At 41.9% G+C, this 16,084-nt stretch overlaps 1 protein-coding gene across 1 annotated transcript in view; it reads right to left on the minus strand.

Moving 5' to 3' along the window:
- The window catches only part of CNTLN (centlein), a 380,111-nt gene that overhangs the window by 316,026 nt on the left and 48,001 nt on the right, over positions 1–16,084 (minus strand). Inside the window, exon 3 of the mRNA XM_060236541.1 lies at positions 9,457–9,541. Within this exon, the coding sequence (XP_060092524.1) occupies positions 9,457–9,541 (85 nt within the window). The remainder of the gene's footprint in view (positions 1–9,456; positions 9,542–16,084) is intronic.

Here is a 16,084-nt window from a genome sequence, read left to right on the forward strand (position 1 = left end):
ACATGGATCCCCATCTTACACAGTTTTGCTACCAAGGCCACTATGACCTTCATGAACACCTCTGGAGCAGAGAAACGGCCAAAAGGCAAGGCCTTGTACTGGAAATGATGTTCCTGATGGTAAAAATGGAGAAATTGCCTGGAGTCCTAATGTACTGGGATACATAGATAGGCCTCTCTGGGTTCTGGGGAAGTCATGACATAGTTTTTTGGAATTACCTACAAAATGTAAATATTCCATTCGAAACCTCTGTATCTTTACCCAGTTGTTCAGAAATGTCAAGCTCAGAATTACCCTCCAATCCTTGGACCTCTTGTGAACCACAAAGAGTACTGAGTAGACTGAATGCTGGCCCTTGGGGACTTCTTCTATTGTTCCAGTTTGGGTCTGGGGCTGAACAGCCTGTTAAAGTAAGTAGCACTTCTTGTGACCTTGGTATCAGAGAGGACGTAAAATGGTGGTGGTGATGGTGGGGAGTAGAAACAAACTCTATACATTAACTTTGTTCAATAATAGAAATCACTCAATTGTCTTGTATTGACATTTCCCAGATTTCTGAGAAAACAGCTAAGTTGTCTCCCAGACAGGTAGTCAGGCAGAGGCTTTTTGGTTGGCAGGTTTTTGTCCTGTCTGAAGATTGATAGTTGTCTCTGCTGGGTCCTGGTACTGTATCCAAATGACCAAAAACCTCTGAAGTCCTTGGTGTCCCTTCCATACATAGATTATCTGAATCCATATATAGATTATCTGAAGCTATGATGTGATTTGGACTTAGCACACTATGTCTGTTTACTGAGGTCAAGGACATCATCTTCTTTTCCTAGGTTTCAACTAAAACCTTATCCAGCTTAGACTCCCCAAAAAGAAGTCTACCCAAAAAATTCTGTGATGATAGATTACTCTTGGACAGAGGATCCACCATCCAGTGTTTTAGCCAAATATTTCTTCTGATTGCAATGTTTGCTACTTGAACTCTGGCACAAAAATGAATCGTGTGCTGGGAAGCATTCCGCCACTCTATATATTTTTAGTAGTAAACTCTTAAAATCCAGGGAAAATGTATCTGGATTCTGCAACAGATTGCCTGCCCAGATGATGATGGCTTGGGTGAAATTTAATAATACTTGGATGCTCTGACAGCCAAAGACAACACCTCATGAGGCTTTTTAGTGCTGCCTCATTCTTTCTATCCACTGAGTCACTGAGTGAGTTCTTGCCTTCCTTGAGTAGTACAGCTCTCAAATGCAGGCCCACCATCAGGGCATCCACCAGTGGAACTTTGAGTCCTCCATGACATCATCTGGTAGTGCATAGAACTTCTTGGCTAATGAGGTTAATGAATTGCCACCGCCTGGTAGGGCTCTGTAAAGAATTGAATTTTTATGTGTGCTCCTTTAATTGTTGGTAAATTGCAGTAGAGAATGGGGGGGGGGGGTGAAAGAGGAGGAATGAGTGAGTGAGGACCCCAACTGCCACACTGCCACAGTGCCTGCATCTCTGGAGATGAGATGACCAGTGTTAGCTTAAGAGCAGCAGCTCAGGCAATCAGATGTATGGACTGGCTCCCCAACCATCTTACATGTGACTGCCAACCTACCCCCGCACCCAATGATCTAGCCAGATAGGGAGGCCAAAACAGCTTAGGAAAGGACCCTGCCTCCTGGCCCATCCACAGCTCCACCTGTCCAAAGGGCAGTAAGCGTAAGAATAACCTTTTGCAGACTGGGGTACTCCCAGCGGTGATTGTTTGCACCTGAACTTTCCAGGCTTGGACTGGTAGATTTAAGTGGCAGCAGCTCCTTTCCATCTCACAGAGGTGATGGCTACTCCTTGCTTGAGAACAGGGTGGCCTCAGTGGGGAGGCAGCAGTTATTATGGAGAGCCAGAATCACTAAGACCACCCCTGGTTGCTGAATAACAGTTCTAGTGGCTAGGGGGTGGCATGTTACGCTACATACACTGTTCTTTGCTTCACTTTTCTTGTTCTTACAAGAATAAGAATTAAGCAAACTACTAAGCAATGCAGAATAAGCATGCAAAATATAATTTAATTTAATTTTTCAATTTTTACCCCGACCTATCCTGCAAGCAAACTCAGGGTGGCTTAAAACATTAAAACATTAAAATGCATCACTTCAAAACAACATCACCACAAAAATATCAATCAGATTCAAGAGCAGTAGTCAGCACAACAAACCACACAACATCGTGTAGATTGGAAGCTTTCAACACAGTTTGCGCACCTTGATAGTAAGGTGCTGGATGCTGGGGGAGTGATGCCTTCATAGGATGCTCGCTGGATCAAGTAAAAGCCTGGTGGAAGAGCTCTGTCTTACAGGCCCTGAGGAACTTAGATAGGTCCCTCAAGGCCCAGATCTCCAGTGGGAGCTCATTCCACCGGGTAGGGGTCCAGACCAAGAAGGCCCTGGCCCTTGTCGAAGCCAGATGGGTGTCCTTAGGCCCATGGATCACAAGAAGATATTGGGTAGCTGACTGCAGTGCCCAGGGGGGCTCATATGGGAAGAGGCGGTTCCACAGATATGCAAGCCCCAGGCCGTAAAATAAGAGAAAGCATGTACATTTGCTCAGTTTACATAAATAAAACAAGTCATAGATTCATTTTTCATAAGTGCAAAATTTACATTTTTAAAACACGTACACACAGATGTGTCCATACACAATACCTTCTCAATTTAGTCATTTCCCCCTTTCTAGTATACCACTTGAAGAGCTGTGGATCTTACAGTGCCACTCTAATCAGTGTATTATCCACTGAATTAAGAGAGTTTAGAACCATGCCTATATTCTGCTAGAACAGGGGTGTCAAACCATTTGTTATGAGGGCTGCATCTGACCTAAATGAGAACTTGTTGGGCTGGGCCATGTGTGTCATAAAGTGTTATGCCTGGTAGCAAACATATAAACTTTATTTCTGACAAACACAATTAAAGGGGTTTTTTAATAAAAAAAAAAGCTTAAAAATTAGCTCTATATAAAGGAAATGTGCTGGATGAACTTGGTCTGGACACATACTCAGTGGATTGTTGTTATTCCTCATTTAAATCGCTTTCCTACTGAGAAAGACTGGCTCATGAAGCATGAATACTGTAGAAAGGGGGAGGTAAACTCAGTTGCACCCAGGAAAGCCTTGGTATAACGATCCAACAAAACTCTCTCTCTCTCTCTACCTAGCAAGGCAAAAAGTTCATACCCTGAATAAAACTCTGTTGGCCTTTAAGGTGTTTGTATCCTGTGTGATCGTGGGAACTGGGCAAAGGAAGCTCTGGCTCTTTCCCTCCCTCCCCAGATGGGAGGGGAAAGGAGCCTCAGCCAATAGAAGGAAGAGAGGCTTGGCTCAGTAGCTTTGCTGTATGATAGAGATAGCAACCCTGGATTGCTCTCCTCCCTTCTCCCCAAGGGAGGAGCCTCAGCCAATGGAGAAAATAAAGGCTTTGCTCTGTAGCTCCTGTGCAACTAAGCAAGTCTGGCAAAGCAAGCTGTGATGCCGAAGGAAACAAGAGGGGAGGGAGGGGAGGGGGGGAGGGAGGAAGGAAGGAAGGAAGGAAGGAAGGAAGGAAGGAAGGAAGGAAGGAAGGAAGGAAGGAAGGAAGGAAGGAAGGAAGGAAGGAAGGAAGGATTTTTTTTCTTTTCTGACAATGAATTCTGGCCCGACCCACAAATGTTTATGCCACAATATATTTCTTAGCCTTCAAAGCACCACAGAAGTTTTAATGTTTTTAACAAATAAACTACTTGGCTGCTTATTTGGATTCCAACAGAGTTCAGTACACTTCAGCATACTAATTTCAATGGATCTAGGGAAGTTTAATTCTAAATTGGATCATGGTCCTCAGAGTGAATGAACCAGGTGAAATTTTAAGGCCTTTTCTTCTTTGGGGCAGACAGATACAGTAAGAATAAAGGCAGTAGGGGGATATGGGAAAACTGACCATTTTCACAAAGTTGAAGCATGCCACAGTAGACACTTACTATGTGGGAATGTGCCAAATGTGGGAATGGCTAGGCTACCTATATACACCACAACTAATCTGCTGCATATTTATGAGAAGCAATCCATGTTGCACCCTATTTAACAGGAAAGCCATTTGACTAGGCTTACAGAAATACGTATATTACATTTCAATATATCATTCACTACGTTTACTACTACAACTTTAAATTGGCATATGCCTGTGTTCAGAGAGCAGTATGATTTCAGTATACTTCTAGCATTAAAATCCTACACAAACTTTAATTAGCACTGTAAGTCCCAATGAATAAAGCGAGATACAACTGAGTAAATGTTCATACAAACAATCAAAGTCCAGAAGGACTATTTAGAACTATCATTCTTCTAGAAATGTCATTTTCAACAAGCATTAAAAACCCTCTGAGACAACACTCAAAAGTTATTAAAGAAGCTGATGGATCACAATGAGTACTGTTTGAGCACACTATCATATATTATGTTTGCTACATATACACCAAACTTGATTTCAGAACACACCTGAAAATGTAGTGTGTGAATGCGTCCAACATATATTTGCAAATGGATGTATAATAATTGTCAGGGACACTGATTAGCCAGTTACCCACAGAATATATACTTGGTGGCGAAGTCAGTTTTGCCACTACGTGATTTACAAATAGCCCTCAGAGTGGAAGATATCTGCCTGAAAAGAGCATGAATCTAAGGCCATTCAGGTGTAAGTGGATGGAGGTAGACCTAGAAGACCTGGGATGGAATTCCCATATAGCCTGAGTGTCCTCTGGGCTAGCAGTCTAGCCTACTCTTCAGGACTGTATGTATACTGCCCTGAGTTTCTCAAAGCAAAGTTGGGATAAAAGCAGGTTGCTTACCTGTAACTGATAACTCAAGTGGTCATCTGTGCAGTCACACACATGAGTATTGCCTTCGGCAACGGATTCGTACTTCGGAGAGTCCAACAGCTCACTCAGAGCGTCTTTTGGCACACTTTCCATCTCGCTCTGGGGAGCAGGCATCAACTGTGCATGCCTGGAGAGAGCAGAAGGCGCCCCTCCCACTCAGTTTCTTTCAGCCACTACTGCCAAACTATAACGACATGTGCAAAAGAAGAGCCAACAGAAGGGAAGGCTGGGTAGGTGGGTATGACTGCACAGATGACCACTCAAAGACTATCAATTACAGGTAAGCAACCTGTTTATCTTCATCATGGTCTCTGTGCAGTCCCACGCATGGGTGATTAGCAAGCTGGAAGCACATAAGGAGATGGGTGCTGGCATATAGAATTTCATACTCACCTGAGGTAATATTAGTGGAAGATGGATTTGAGAACAGCTTGACCAAATGAAGCGTCACGTCTAACACAAACGTCCAAAGCATAGTGGGAGACGAACGTGGACGGGGAGGACCAGGATGCAGCAGAGATGTCCTCCAAGGAGATGCTGTCTAGGAATGCTGAAGAGGTCAAGACAGCTCTAGTTGAATAAACCCTAAGACCTTCAGGTAAGGGTTGTTTAGAAGCCTCGTAACACAACCGAATTGCATTAGATACCCTCTTAGATAGTCTCTGGGTAGATATTTTGGATCCCTTATGGGGATTGCCATAGGCCACAAAAAGTTAGGGTCCTTACAGAAGGGTTCTGTATGTGAGAGGCAGAATGACAAGGCATACTTCATATCAAGGATGTACAGAGCTCTTTGCCCTGAGTCTTTGGGTTCTTGAAAAAATGTGGGTAGAGAAGAACTGGAAAGATGAAAGGTAGACACCACCTTGGGGAGAAAGGCCGGATCTGTTTGGAGAACCACCTTATTCTTGTGGAAAACTGTATAAGGTGGGTCAGAGCAAAAAGCACACAGATCACTAGCTCGTTTGCCTGAGGTGAGTGCCACAAGCAGAAAGGTCTTCCAGGAAATAAGGTGTAGATCAACAGAAGCCGAGGGCTCAAAAGGAGGTCTCATGAGCAGAGGAAAGAACTAAAGACAAACTCCAAACGGGAACAAACAGTTTAACTGGAGGGTGAAGGTGAAGGATTCCCTTTAGAAATGACTTGGACAAACGATGTGCAAAAACAGTCTGGCCCTCAACAGGCCTGTGGAAGGTAGAAATACCTGACACATGAATCTTTAGAGAAGTGTAACTGAGTCCAGAAACTTGTAAGGACAGCAGGTACTGTAAGACCACAGGAAGTAGTGCAGTCTCAGGATCAAGATGGTGAGACTGCACGTAGGTACAATAACGTTTCCATTTGAAAAGATAAGAACATCTAGTGGAAGGTTTCCTGGCGTTCAAAATAACATGTTCAACTTCAGGTGGCAAGTTTAAGGGTGAATTTTCTATATTGTGAGTTGCAAAAGCTGAGGACTGTGGTGCCACACCTGAGCATGATGTTGCATTAGAAGGTCAGCCGCTAGAGGTAAGCGCCGGTATGTGTGACATGAGAGTTGAAGAAGTTTTGTAAACCACAGTTGCTGTGGGCACTAAGGTGTTATTAAGATGCAGTCTGTCCCATCCCGAACAATCTTGAGAATAGTGTGAGTGATCAGAGGGACTGGAGGGAAGATATACTGAAGAGGTCCTGCCCGTGTGTGTAGGAACGCATCGTTGGTGCCCCTGTAGTAAAAGCGGTTGCATTTCGCATTGGCCCAGGATGCAAAGATGTCTATGCGAGGTGTCCCGAAAATGTTGAAAATGCGATGGAGGTAGAGTGGATCGAGAGACCACTCGTGGTTGTCAAGATGAAGTCTGCTGAAGGAGTCTGCTAAGGTATTCTTCACTCCAGGAAGGTGAATGGCAGTCAGGGAGATGTTGTTCTTGATGCACCACTCCCAAAGGGCCTGTCTGTTGACATAAAAGACCGTAGCCATGTTGTCTGTGCTGATTTGCACGTGTCGGCCAGTTAACACAGGAAGGAACGACTGGAGGGACCTGTAAACCACTATAAGTTCTAGACAGCTGATGTGAAAGCATCTTTCTGCTAAAGTCCAGATGCCCCTGACGGTCTTGTTCTCTAGGTGAGTTCCCCAACCCCACATTGAGGTATCCGTAGTCACCACAGCAGGAGGAGAAGGAAGAACAAAAGGTGTACCCTGAAGAAGATTGGTTAGGTTGATTCACAACGAGAGGGATAAGAGGACCGCCTTTGAGGTACAGTTAGGATGGTGTGTTGCAGTTGTATGTGTCGGTGAAAAGTACATACAAACCAAAGCTGAAAGGGCCACATTCAGAGCCTTGCAAACCGAATTACAGAAGTGGTCGCAGCAATATGAGCGCAGGCTGTGTTGGAGAGTGCATGACTGTGATCACAAGAGACTGTATTGTCAGAATGTAATCCTGAGGAAGGAAGACTAGATGGGGGCACATGCACAGGTGAGCACCTATAAATTGAATGTCCTGAGTCGGAGTAAGATGAGACTTGGTGATGTTCACACACAGACCCAGGGAGGTCAGAAGAGAATGAGTAGTGTAGAGATCTCTCTCGAGTTGGTGCGGTGAGGGGGCAACTATGAGCCAGTCGTCTATGTACAGGAAGACGGAGATGTTGCGGAGACGAAGGGCCGCTGCCACCACTGCCATACATTTTGAGAATACTCGTGGGGCTGTTGATAGGCCAAAAGGGAGAGCATGGTATTGAAAATGTTGATGACCCACAGCAAACCTTAGGAACCTCCGGTGCTGAGGCCGGATGGTTACATGAAAGTAAGCATCTTGAAGGTCCAGGGATACCATCCCTGAGGTATTAAGGGAAGGATCAACTGGACAGAGATCATTCTGAATTTTTTGAAGACTATCCATTCGTTTAGTCTTCTCAAATCCAGAATAGGCCGCTTGCCCCCATCTCATTTTGGAACCAGGAAATACCTTGAGTAAAAACCTGTCCTTTGGTGATGTAGGGGAACAGGCTCTATTGCACCCTTCAGTAGTAGATCTTGAATTTCCTGTTGTAACTGTTGAGATGGAGGGGTGGTGATGAAACGATAGCGGCGAAGGGCCAAAGTGAGTTCTATGGCGTAGCTGATTCAAATTATAGTGAGCACCCAAGAGTCTGTGGTGATCTTGTGCCAAGTCTTAAGAAAGGGATAAAGTTTTGCCTGATAAGTTGTTTGTAAATTCTCGATGGGGTAAGGAGAAAAGTCAAAGAGACTGTTTAGACAGTGGTGTAGGTTTCTTGGATTGCTGATTACGGGATTTTTGCTGAAATGGTTGTTTGGACTGTGGTACCCTTTACTTCCAGTACTCTGACTGTTTACGGGAACATTAACACTGGAACGGCTAAAAGGCCATGGGAATGGCTGAGTGACTCCCAGATGCTTAGCACCTTTACGACAGTTGTCAACAGAGGTGAGTACCTCATCAGTGGAAGCATGGAACAATCCCAGGTCCTCGATCTTCTGCTTGATGTCAAGTTGTAGGTTAGTCAAACGAAGCCAAGCATGGTGTCTGAGGGCTACAGAAGATGCGAAGACTCTGGAAGAGCAAGATACAGCATGACGGATTGAATTAATCTGCTGCTTGCTGACTCTGGAGAGTTCGGAAAGAGAGTCTCTGGAGATGGAAAGCGCACCAAAAGATGCTCTGACTGAGCTATTGGAGTCTCCAAGGTACTGATCCATTGCAAGACCCATGTGTGGAACTGCACAGAGACAACGATGAAGATCAATGAAACAAACAATTTTAGTGTTATTTCATAGAATTTTCATTCCTATATGTCCCTGTTGTAGTCTTCATTCATATTCCATGTATATTCTTCCTAGAATTGCGAACTCCATTTTTTTATTCCTAAAAGAACACAGATTTGGGCAAATGCAAATATAAACACATCTTTCCCCCACCATTCTGCAAAGCCATAAAAAAGTTAGAAAGGATGGTCTTGGAACCCAAGTCATGACTTATGAAGCTGTCAGGCTAAGATTCTGCTAAAAGAAAAAGCAGATCAAACTTTTTTCAATGGAAAAAAAATGTTTCAAAAATGCATAAACAGGGCAATATCAAAGAAACTGGGTAACTTTTATATTTTGGAAAAGTATGAGGCAGAAAAAAGTTTTTCCGTAGGGGGAGGGGGGACAGAAGCAAGACACCAGGAGAATCACAGGATGAAATAAAGACATCTCCTTGTACAGTATCAGTGATGTAGGGAAAATGGCCCAAATGTACTTCTAGTTAAAACACCACACTGCATACTTATGTGTTGTACCCAAGCAAATCTCCTGCCTTTTTCTGCTTGTCCAATAACTAGTTGACAGGAGGATGGAACAGAGAAATGAAGACTGAAGAGCTAGGCTTCATGTTCCATAAAGGTACTGCTACCAAGACTTTGGACTGGAAATTGTGAAGATTAACTAGTGGTACCTGGAAATCGGGATTAGGCTCTCGGGCAACCTGTATTTTAGATGCAGTAGGAAACAGAACTCAGTGAAGCCCATAATGACCATAGTGATATAGTTCTCACCTGTTGTTTAAGCATAATACTAACCTGCTCCAGTGCCTGTATTCTGCTGTCTTTGACTTGCAAAATCTCCAAAACCGTCCTGTCCTTGAGTTCAGCTTTCTGCTTTTCTCTAGAAACAACAAAAAATATATTGACACTTATTAGTCATAATTTGCTGCTAATCATTTGAATTTTTCATGTCCTGATAATAACGAATGTCATTTTAAAGCATGGGAAATTAAATTATCTAAGGCTGACAGCGCTTGCAGAATTAATCATGGAACATATGGCAAGTGACAGCAAATTTTATTTCCAAACAACTAAGACAACTTTATTCTAAATGAAACAGGGCTTCTGATACCAAGACCAGATATGTTATTTTTGAAAAGATCTGCAGAGTATCTTTTCCAAGAAGCCTCCTCACCCATTACTGATATCAGTGAAACCTTAGTTTCATGTTGTAAATATAATAAGAGCAAAATATTGAAGAACTCAGTTATTTTCCCATTGGTATACTCAAAAAAGTATACTGTGTTAAAACTGTCAGCAACTGGCAGATTTGGGGCAAGGATGTTTAGTTCCCTAATGATTTCTTACACTATATTCTCAATCAAGTTCCAGATGTGGCAAAAATGTTAACTTGCGTATCATAACTTTAACTAGATATGATATGCAACTAGTTTTTGCTTTAATTACGAAATACAGAAAGAGAAAAGTGTGTGCACGCTTTTCAGCAGCATTCATCACACTTGCCATTTATTCACCTTGCTTGTTTCATTCTGTTCTTGAACAAAACAAACAACCAATTACACTACAGGAATCTGAACCTGCATGGCTTCCAAATGAGGCTTCTGTTCCACCTTCCCTTCCCAAGTATTGTGATCTTTCCCTGCTTTCGCACAACATGTGTGGTGCCTGGCTTTTCCCTTTCAGCTAGAGCAAAAAGAAATCCCTCTTTGCAACTCAAAAGGGAAATGGCAGATGGCTTTGGGTCAGAGAACATGTTAAAGTTCTTTCTGAAGCCAATCTAGGAAAAGGGGTACAGCTAAGCTCTGCTTTACTCCACTCCCACCCCCACCTCCAGCCCTTTTTTCTTCCCCACAGCTTAGCAGCAGTGCATCTCGAGGGAAAGGGGAGTCCGGTCCTTTAACAGCTATTTTCTCCTATAGCTGAACAGCTGTGTTGCCAACTTGCCACTCGGATATGAAGACAAGGAGGTTACAGGGGAAGACAATTGTGGTTGCCTCAGTGCTTCTGCAGCAATGCAACAGCTGGCAAGAAGGAGCAGTAGGGTGTATTGGCAAGAAGTGTGGAGGCTTTCTTCATGTGCCTCCACTCTGCTAACTGCTGCTTTTACGCGCAGGCACAGACATATTTTTACTCATGAGGAATTTTCCTGTATAAGAAGGCTAGCCACTGATTCTGACTTGGTAATAAAACCAGCTGATAAAGGCAGTGTGGTAGTTTTAATGAACAAAATAGATTACTGTAATATGGTAAAAAATAAATAAATAAATAAATAAATAAAATCCTGGTTCCTGGACATTATAAAAAACTGGCAGGAGATCCAACAAAGTCAGTGATGAATATAACAATGGTGAGAGACGCAATGATGCTGGGTTATATAAATGAGCTGACAGCTACGTTTCTATATAATGTTTCCATGATGCCCAGTTATATATGCACTCCCAAAAATCCATAAAAAGGGCAGCCCACCTCCAGGTCGCCCTATTATTTCGGGTCCAGCGTTTATTCTAGAACCACTAGCACAGTATCTGAGTTTTTTTCTGCCCATTTGTGCCTTGTATTAAGTCATTCATTAAAGACACTAAGGCTTTTGTCCAGAAAGTGTAAGACATAGCAATTCAACCTGATGAAGTCTTAGTAACCATGGATGTGCCTGCGTTATATACTAACGTACCGCATGAAGAATAGCAGTGGAATAAAAGGATAGACAAAGTGCATCCCCCTAATCATTTTTGTTGGACATACTTGATCTGGTCTTTGAACATAATTTTTGTAGGTTTTTGGATGATTTTTATTTGCAAATGTCAAGAGTGGCTAAGGGTTCTCGTGCATTGGATGTGGCAAACCTGTTCATGGAATACTTTGAAACTAAGTTTTTTTATGAATGCACAAGTAAATCCATTCTATGAGAATATAGTACAATATTATCGATACATTGACGACTTGTGTCTTGTGTACAGAGACCACAGTACCATAGATGCATTCACAACTTGGTGTAATGATCTTCACCCAACCTTCAAGTTTGAAGTTCATTGTAACCCAAATGAAGTTAATTTCCTAGATACTGTTGTATTTAGAGAATTTCCTAGATACTGTTGTATTTAGAGACACAAATGACAGATTGGGCATCAGATTGTACTCCAAACCCACAGATAGAAATTTCCTCCTTCAATTTGACTCTTTCCACCCTCCTCATGTTAGGACCAATTTGCCTTATGGGCAACTAATGAGAATTAAGAGTAATTGTATTACAGAGTCAGATTATGCAGAGGCTAGCAGCAACCTCTGTGAACAATTAGAACAACAACGCCATCCTAAAGAAGTTTTACAAAATGCCATGATCAGGGCTCAGTATAAAGATAGGAAAGAACTGTTGCAAGACAAAAAGGAATCAGAACAGAATTTGGACTGTAGGTTTGCCTGTGCTTTCCAATATTCAACTATATCCACACAAATAACTAAGATACTGAAAAAGAACTGGCATCTGATAGAGGATCTGCCAGGATGTTCTTCGTTTCCAATAATTGGCTGGAAGAAGTGTAGAACATTAAAGAATACATTAATACATTCAGATATTGCACAGGAGGCTTCCAATGTACAGGATATGCCCATAGGTCACTCCAAATGCAAAAATTGTTCAATCTGTACTAATACTTTGGAATTGAGTGAAATTATCATTAATGGTTTTCATTGGAAATTTACACATTTTTCAACCTGCAGTACATTTAGAATAATTTATATTTTAAGGTGTCCATGTCCAAGATTCTATGTTGGCTCTAGCATGCGTAGCCTAAGGGCACATTTTCTTGAACATAAGTCTAGAATTCGTCAGTCAAATATAGATGCGCCAACCGTGCAACACTGTGTTGATTTCCAGCACTCCTGTGAGGAAGTACAATGTACTGTGGTGTATGCCTTTAAGGGTCATCGTTACAATGTTGAGATTGTATCTAAAATTTTATTACAAAAAGAAACCTTTTTATTCACAAATTCTAAACCATGTCCCTGTGGGGTTTGAATGCTTCCTTAGATTTTTCTATGTTTGTGTAATAACTGTAAGTTGTACCACATGAATCAGAATGTAATTGACATCAGCTGGGATAGCCTGTATAGCGCATGCTTAGAATGCTCTATGGCAAGAACCGTTCGTGCATTCTGATAAGATATGACTGTGAGCTGTTACCTAAGCATGGGGTAAGTTAGATGCTGTGTGACTACATGCACTGAAAATGTTGAAGGTTAATTTCTGTAAAAACATACTCTGTATATTTATTTTATTTTTCGCATGTTAAGTTTTGGAGTGTAAAAATAGCAGCCAGAGGAAGTATAAAGGAAACACGAACTTGAACCTCGTGTTGCTGCTACTGTTGAAATACTCTTCAAAGAGGAGCAGCCAGGCTATCTGTGTCTCTCAACAGAAAGACAAGACAGCAGATTTTCATACCTGGCAACATTTAAAGTTTGAGTTTCTACTGTTTACTTGCTCTGAAGGACATTTAAGAATTAGTGATAAAGTGGATGAGTAAAAGAGTGTTTTGCACTTATATTGCAACATTTGGTGCATGGTGTTTTTCTTGCTTTGCTTAAACTGCTGCTTTCACAGCAGGAGCAGACTTTCCCAACTCTGTCGGGAACTAGTCTCAGATCTGGATCAATTTTTTTTTTTTTTGCTTAATTTATCTCCCTGCATCTCCAGTGGAGACCCAAAGAGGCTTTACAATGTTATCCTGTCCTCCATTTTATCCTCACAACAACACTGGGAGATAGTTAGGCTGAGTGTGTATGATTGGCCCAAACTCACCCAGCAGACTTCCATGACAGAGTGGAGAAGTCTGATCAGTATACCACACTGACTAATTGTTATAAGAGCTATAAAAATTTGACCCCTAAAAGTAAGCCAACTGATGATCCTTGGTGCTGCAGTTGGCTTCCAACCATTGTCCAGTCACCTCCATGAGGCAGGCCACTTCTCACTAAGCCAATTAACTACGATGATGTGGAGGTCAGAGGCAAGCTTCCCATCCCTAGCAAATACAACCTAGGAGAAATATGCCCTTTAAAAAAGTGCAGGATCATCTGTGGAATGCATATGTTTTTAAAGACTTTATGTATCTCTTAGCATCTTTGGACACTCTGTTTCTAGATAATAAGTGCCACCAGCTGGGAAGCATAAACTCTTTGCAGTGCTGATGGACTGCTCCAGAACAATCCTAGATCTCTGCTTCTGGAGTGTCCATGTGCATGATAGAAAAAGTCCCATCTATGCAGGGAGAGAGACCTGGGAAAGTCCTTCGTTTCCAGCAAGGCAAACACCTCTGTCTCTTCCACCTTTCCTACAGGTAACAAAATCTATGAAGTCTCAAAATTCCCTAATTTATTCTAAGAATAAACAGACTGACAAATGAGGAAAACTGGGGAAGGGAAATGCAGAACTTTAAAAAGTACAGGCTAATTTATATGAGCTAAAATGTACAAGGATTATCTGATTATCATGCTTTCTCAGTGAGGAGAGGACAAACATTCCAAGGTTTGTAGATGAAAGCTGACAAAGGACCCCCTTCTTGCTAGTCTTTATTTCAAAGGATCTATGGGAAGGAAAGGGTTTATCTTTGACTAAACAGAAATCAGGGAGGAGGGTTCTTAGAAAAATAAACTGTTTTCCCAGGATCACGTGGGCTTTCATCTTAAACCTCCTCCCACTAATGCAAGGGACTGTTCTGTTCATGAGAGGTTTCCACCAATTCTACCTTCCCACTGCAGACCTCTATGGTGCACTCCTCCCATTCACCTTTTAAGGAGAAGTGCCAGCTGCAGCATATAGGACAAGCTATGATAGTTCAATTCTTTGAGCACTGCTCTGGTCTTGGTACTTTGGAATCATCTTTGGAACTTTGGTACTTTGGAAACCTCCTCCCACTAATGCAAGGGACTGTTCTGTTCATGAGAGGTTTCCACCAATTCTACTTTCCCACTGCAGACCTCTATAGTGCACTCCTCCCATTCACCTTTTAAGGAGAAGTGCCAGCTGCAGCATATAGGACAAGCTATGATAGTTCAATTCTTTGAGCACTGCTCTGGTCTTGGTACTTTGGAATCATCTTTAGATAGCCCACGTACATCCAGGGCTGTATGCAGAGATTGGAGCATGGCACAGGCAGCAGAAAAACTTCCCTGCAAGTGATCATCAAGGTTGTTGGGTTTTTGTTGTTCCTCTACTAAGCAATACTGGACAGGGTACTTTGACAGCCATCTAGAACCAAAGTTCTTCACGCTGATTCGTAAAATGTCGCTTTGGCTGTAGCACTGCCATTTCTTACATAGCAAACAGGAGGTCACTCATTATAAGGCCAACCACAGCCTTGCTTTGGAGACCACTGTATTCACAGACAAACACTGGGGGTGGAAGTGTGTGAGAATTTCATGCCTGTAGAGCTCCTGAGTAACTTGATTGGCAAGAATAGAGTATTCCAAGCCAAAGAAAAAATGCTTATCACTGTATTAAAATGATATGTTTGCTTAACAGAAGAATGTTCAACAAAGAGAATGTTCATAGACATTTCAATAAGGCACACACAAGTAATATATGGTCATCCTAAATTTTCCATAAAATTTCACATTTTAGAAATTTTTTTTATTACAGGAAACATCCAGACTTTTTAGTGGTTTCAAAAACTTATACAGTGGATGGTGTTTTTCAAAATAAATATTATTTACTATCCATAAAGCATCTACACACAGTGTGTACAGAGAAAACATATTAACTACATTAATATAAATCACTGTTATATAGATAATATAACCCATGACTTATTTAGTCATTAACACTGGAAACTAACAACTGTTATTTTTATTTCCTTTTAAAGCAATAACAACCAATCATAGCTCTTCATAGTATTTACAATGTAAACCTAAGAACACATTCCTGGGAGTAAGCCCCATTAAGTAAAGATCCAAGTAGACCTGCTTCTGATGGCACTGTTAGTCTAAAAATTTGAACATGGTGCAGTTAAGATCTTTTCTGACCCATTTATTTCAATAAGTAAAAGCTAAGCATATATAAATTATAGAAAAAAGGGACTCTTGAGAAATAATGAATAGTGCTTACAAGCAATTATAGCTGTGCTGGGCTACAGGTTTGGTTTTGAAAACTCTCTGTCCATTCCCCCAATTTGCAGAAAGATCAAGAAGAACCAACAGTTGGTACTCATATTATGAGTAAAGGGTAACAAGGTCCCTACTATAATTCACAAGCCCTATCCCTGCCTTCACTCAATCATTGCTTCACCCACTAGTTTCTGTAAGCCACAAACCTCTATCAGTGTTTCCCAAAGTGGGCAATATTGCCCCCTAGGGGGCGCTGAAATGATCCAGGGGGCGGTAGTAGCCTTGGGTGCAATGGGGGGGGCGGCAAATAAAAATAAGGGGG

The sequence above is a fragment of the Heteronotia binoei genome, chromosome 4, assembly GCF_032191835.1.
Source record: "Heteronotia binoei isolate CCM8104 ecotype False Entrance Well chromosome 4, APGP_CSIRO_Hbin_v1, whole genome shotgun sequence".
Classification (NCBI taxonomy): Eukaryota; Metazoa; Chordata; class Lepidosauria; order Squamata; family Gekkonidae; genus Heteronotia; species Heteronotia binoei.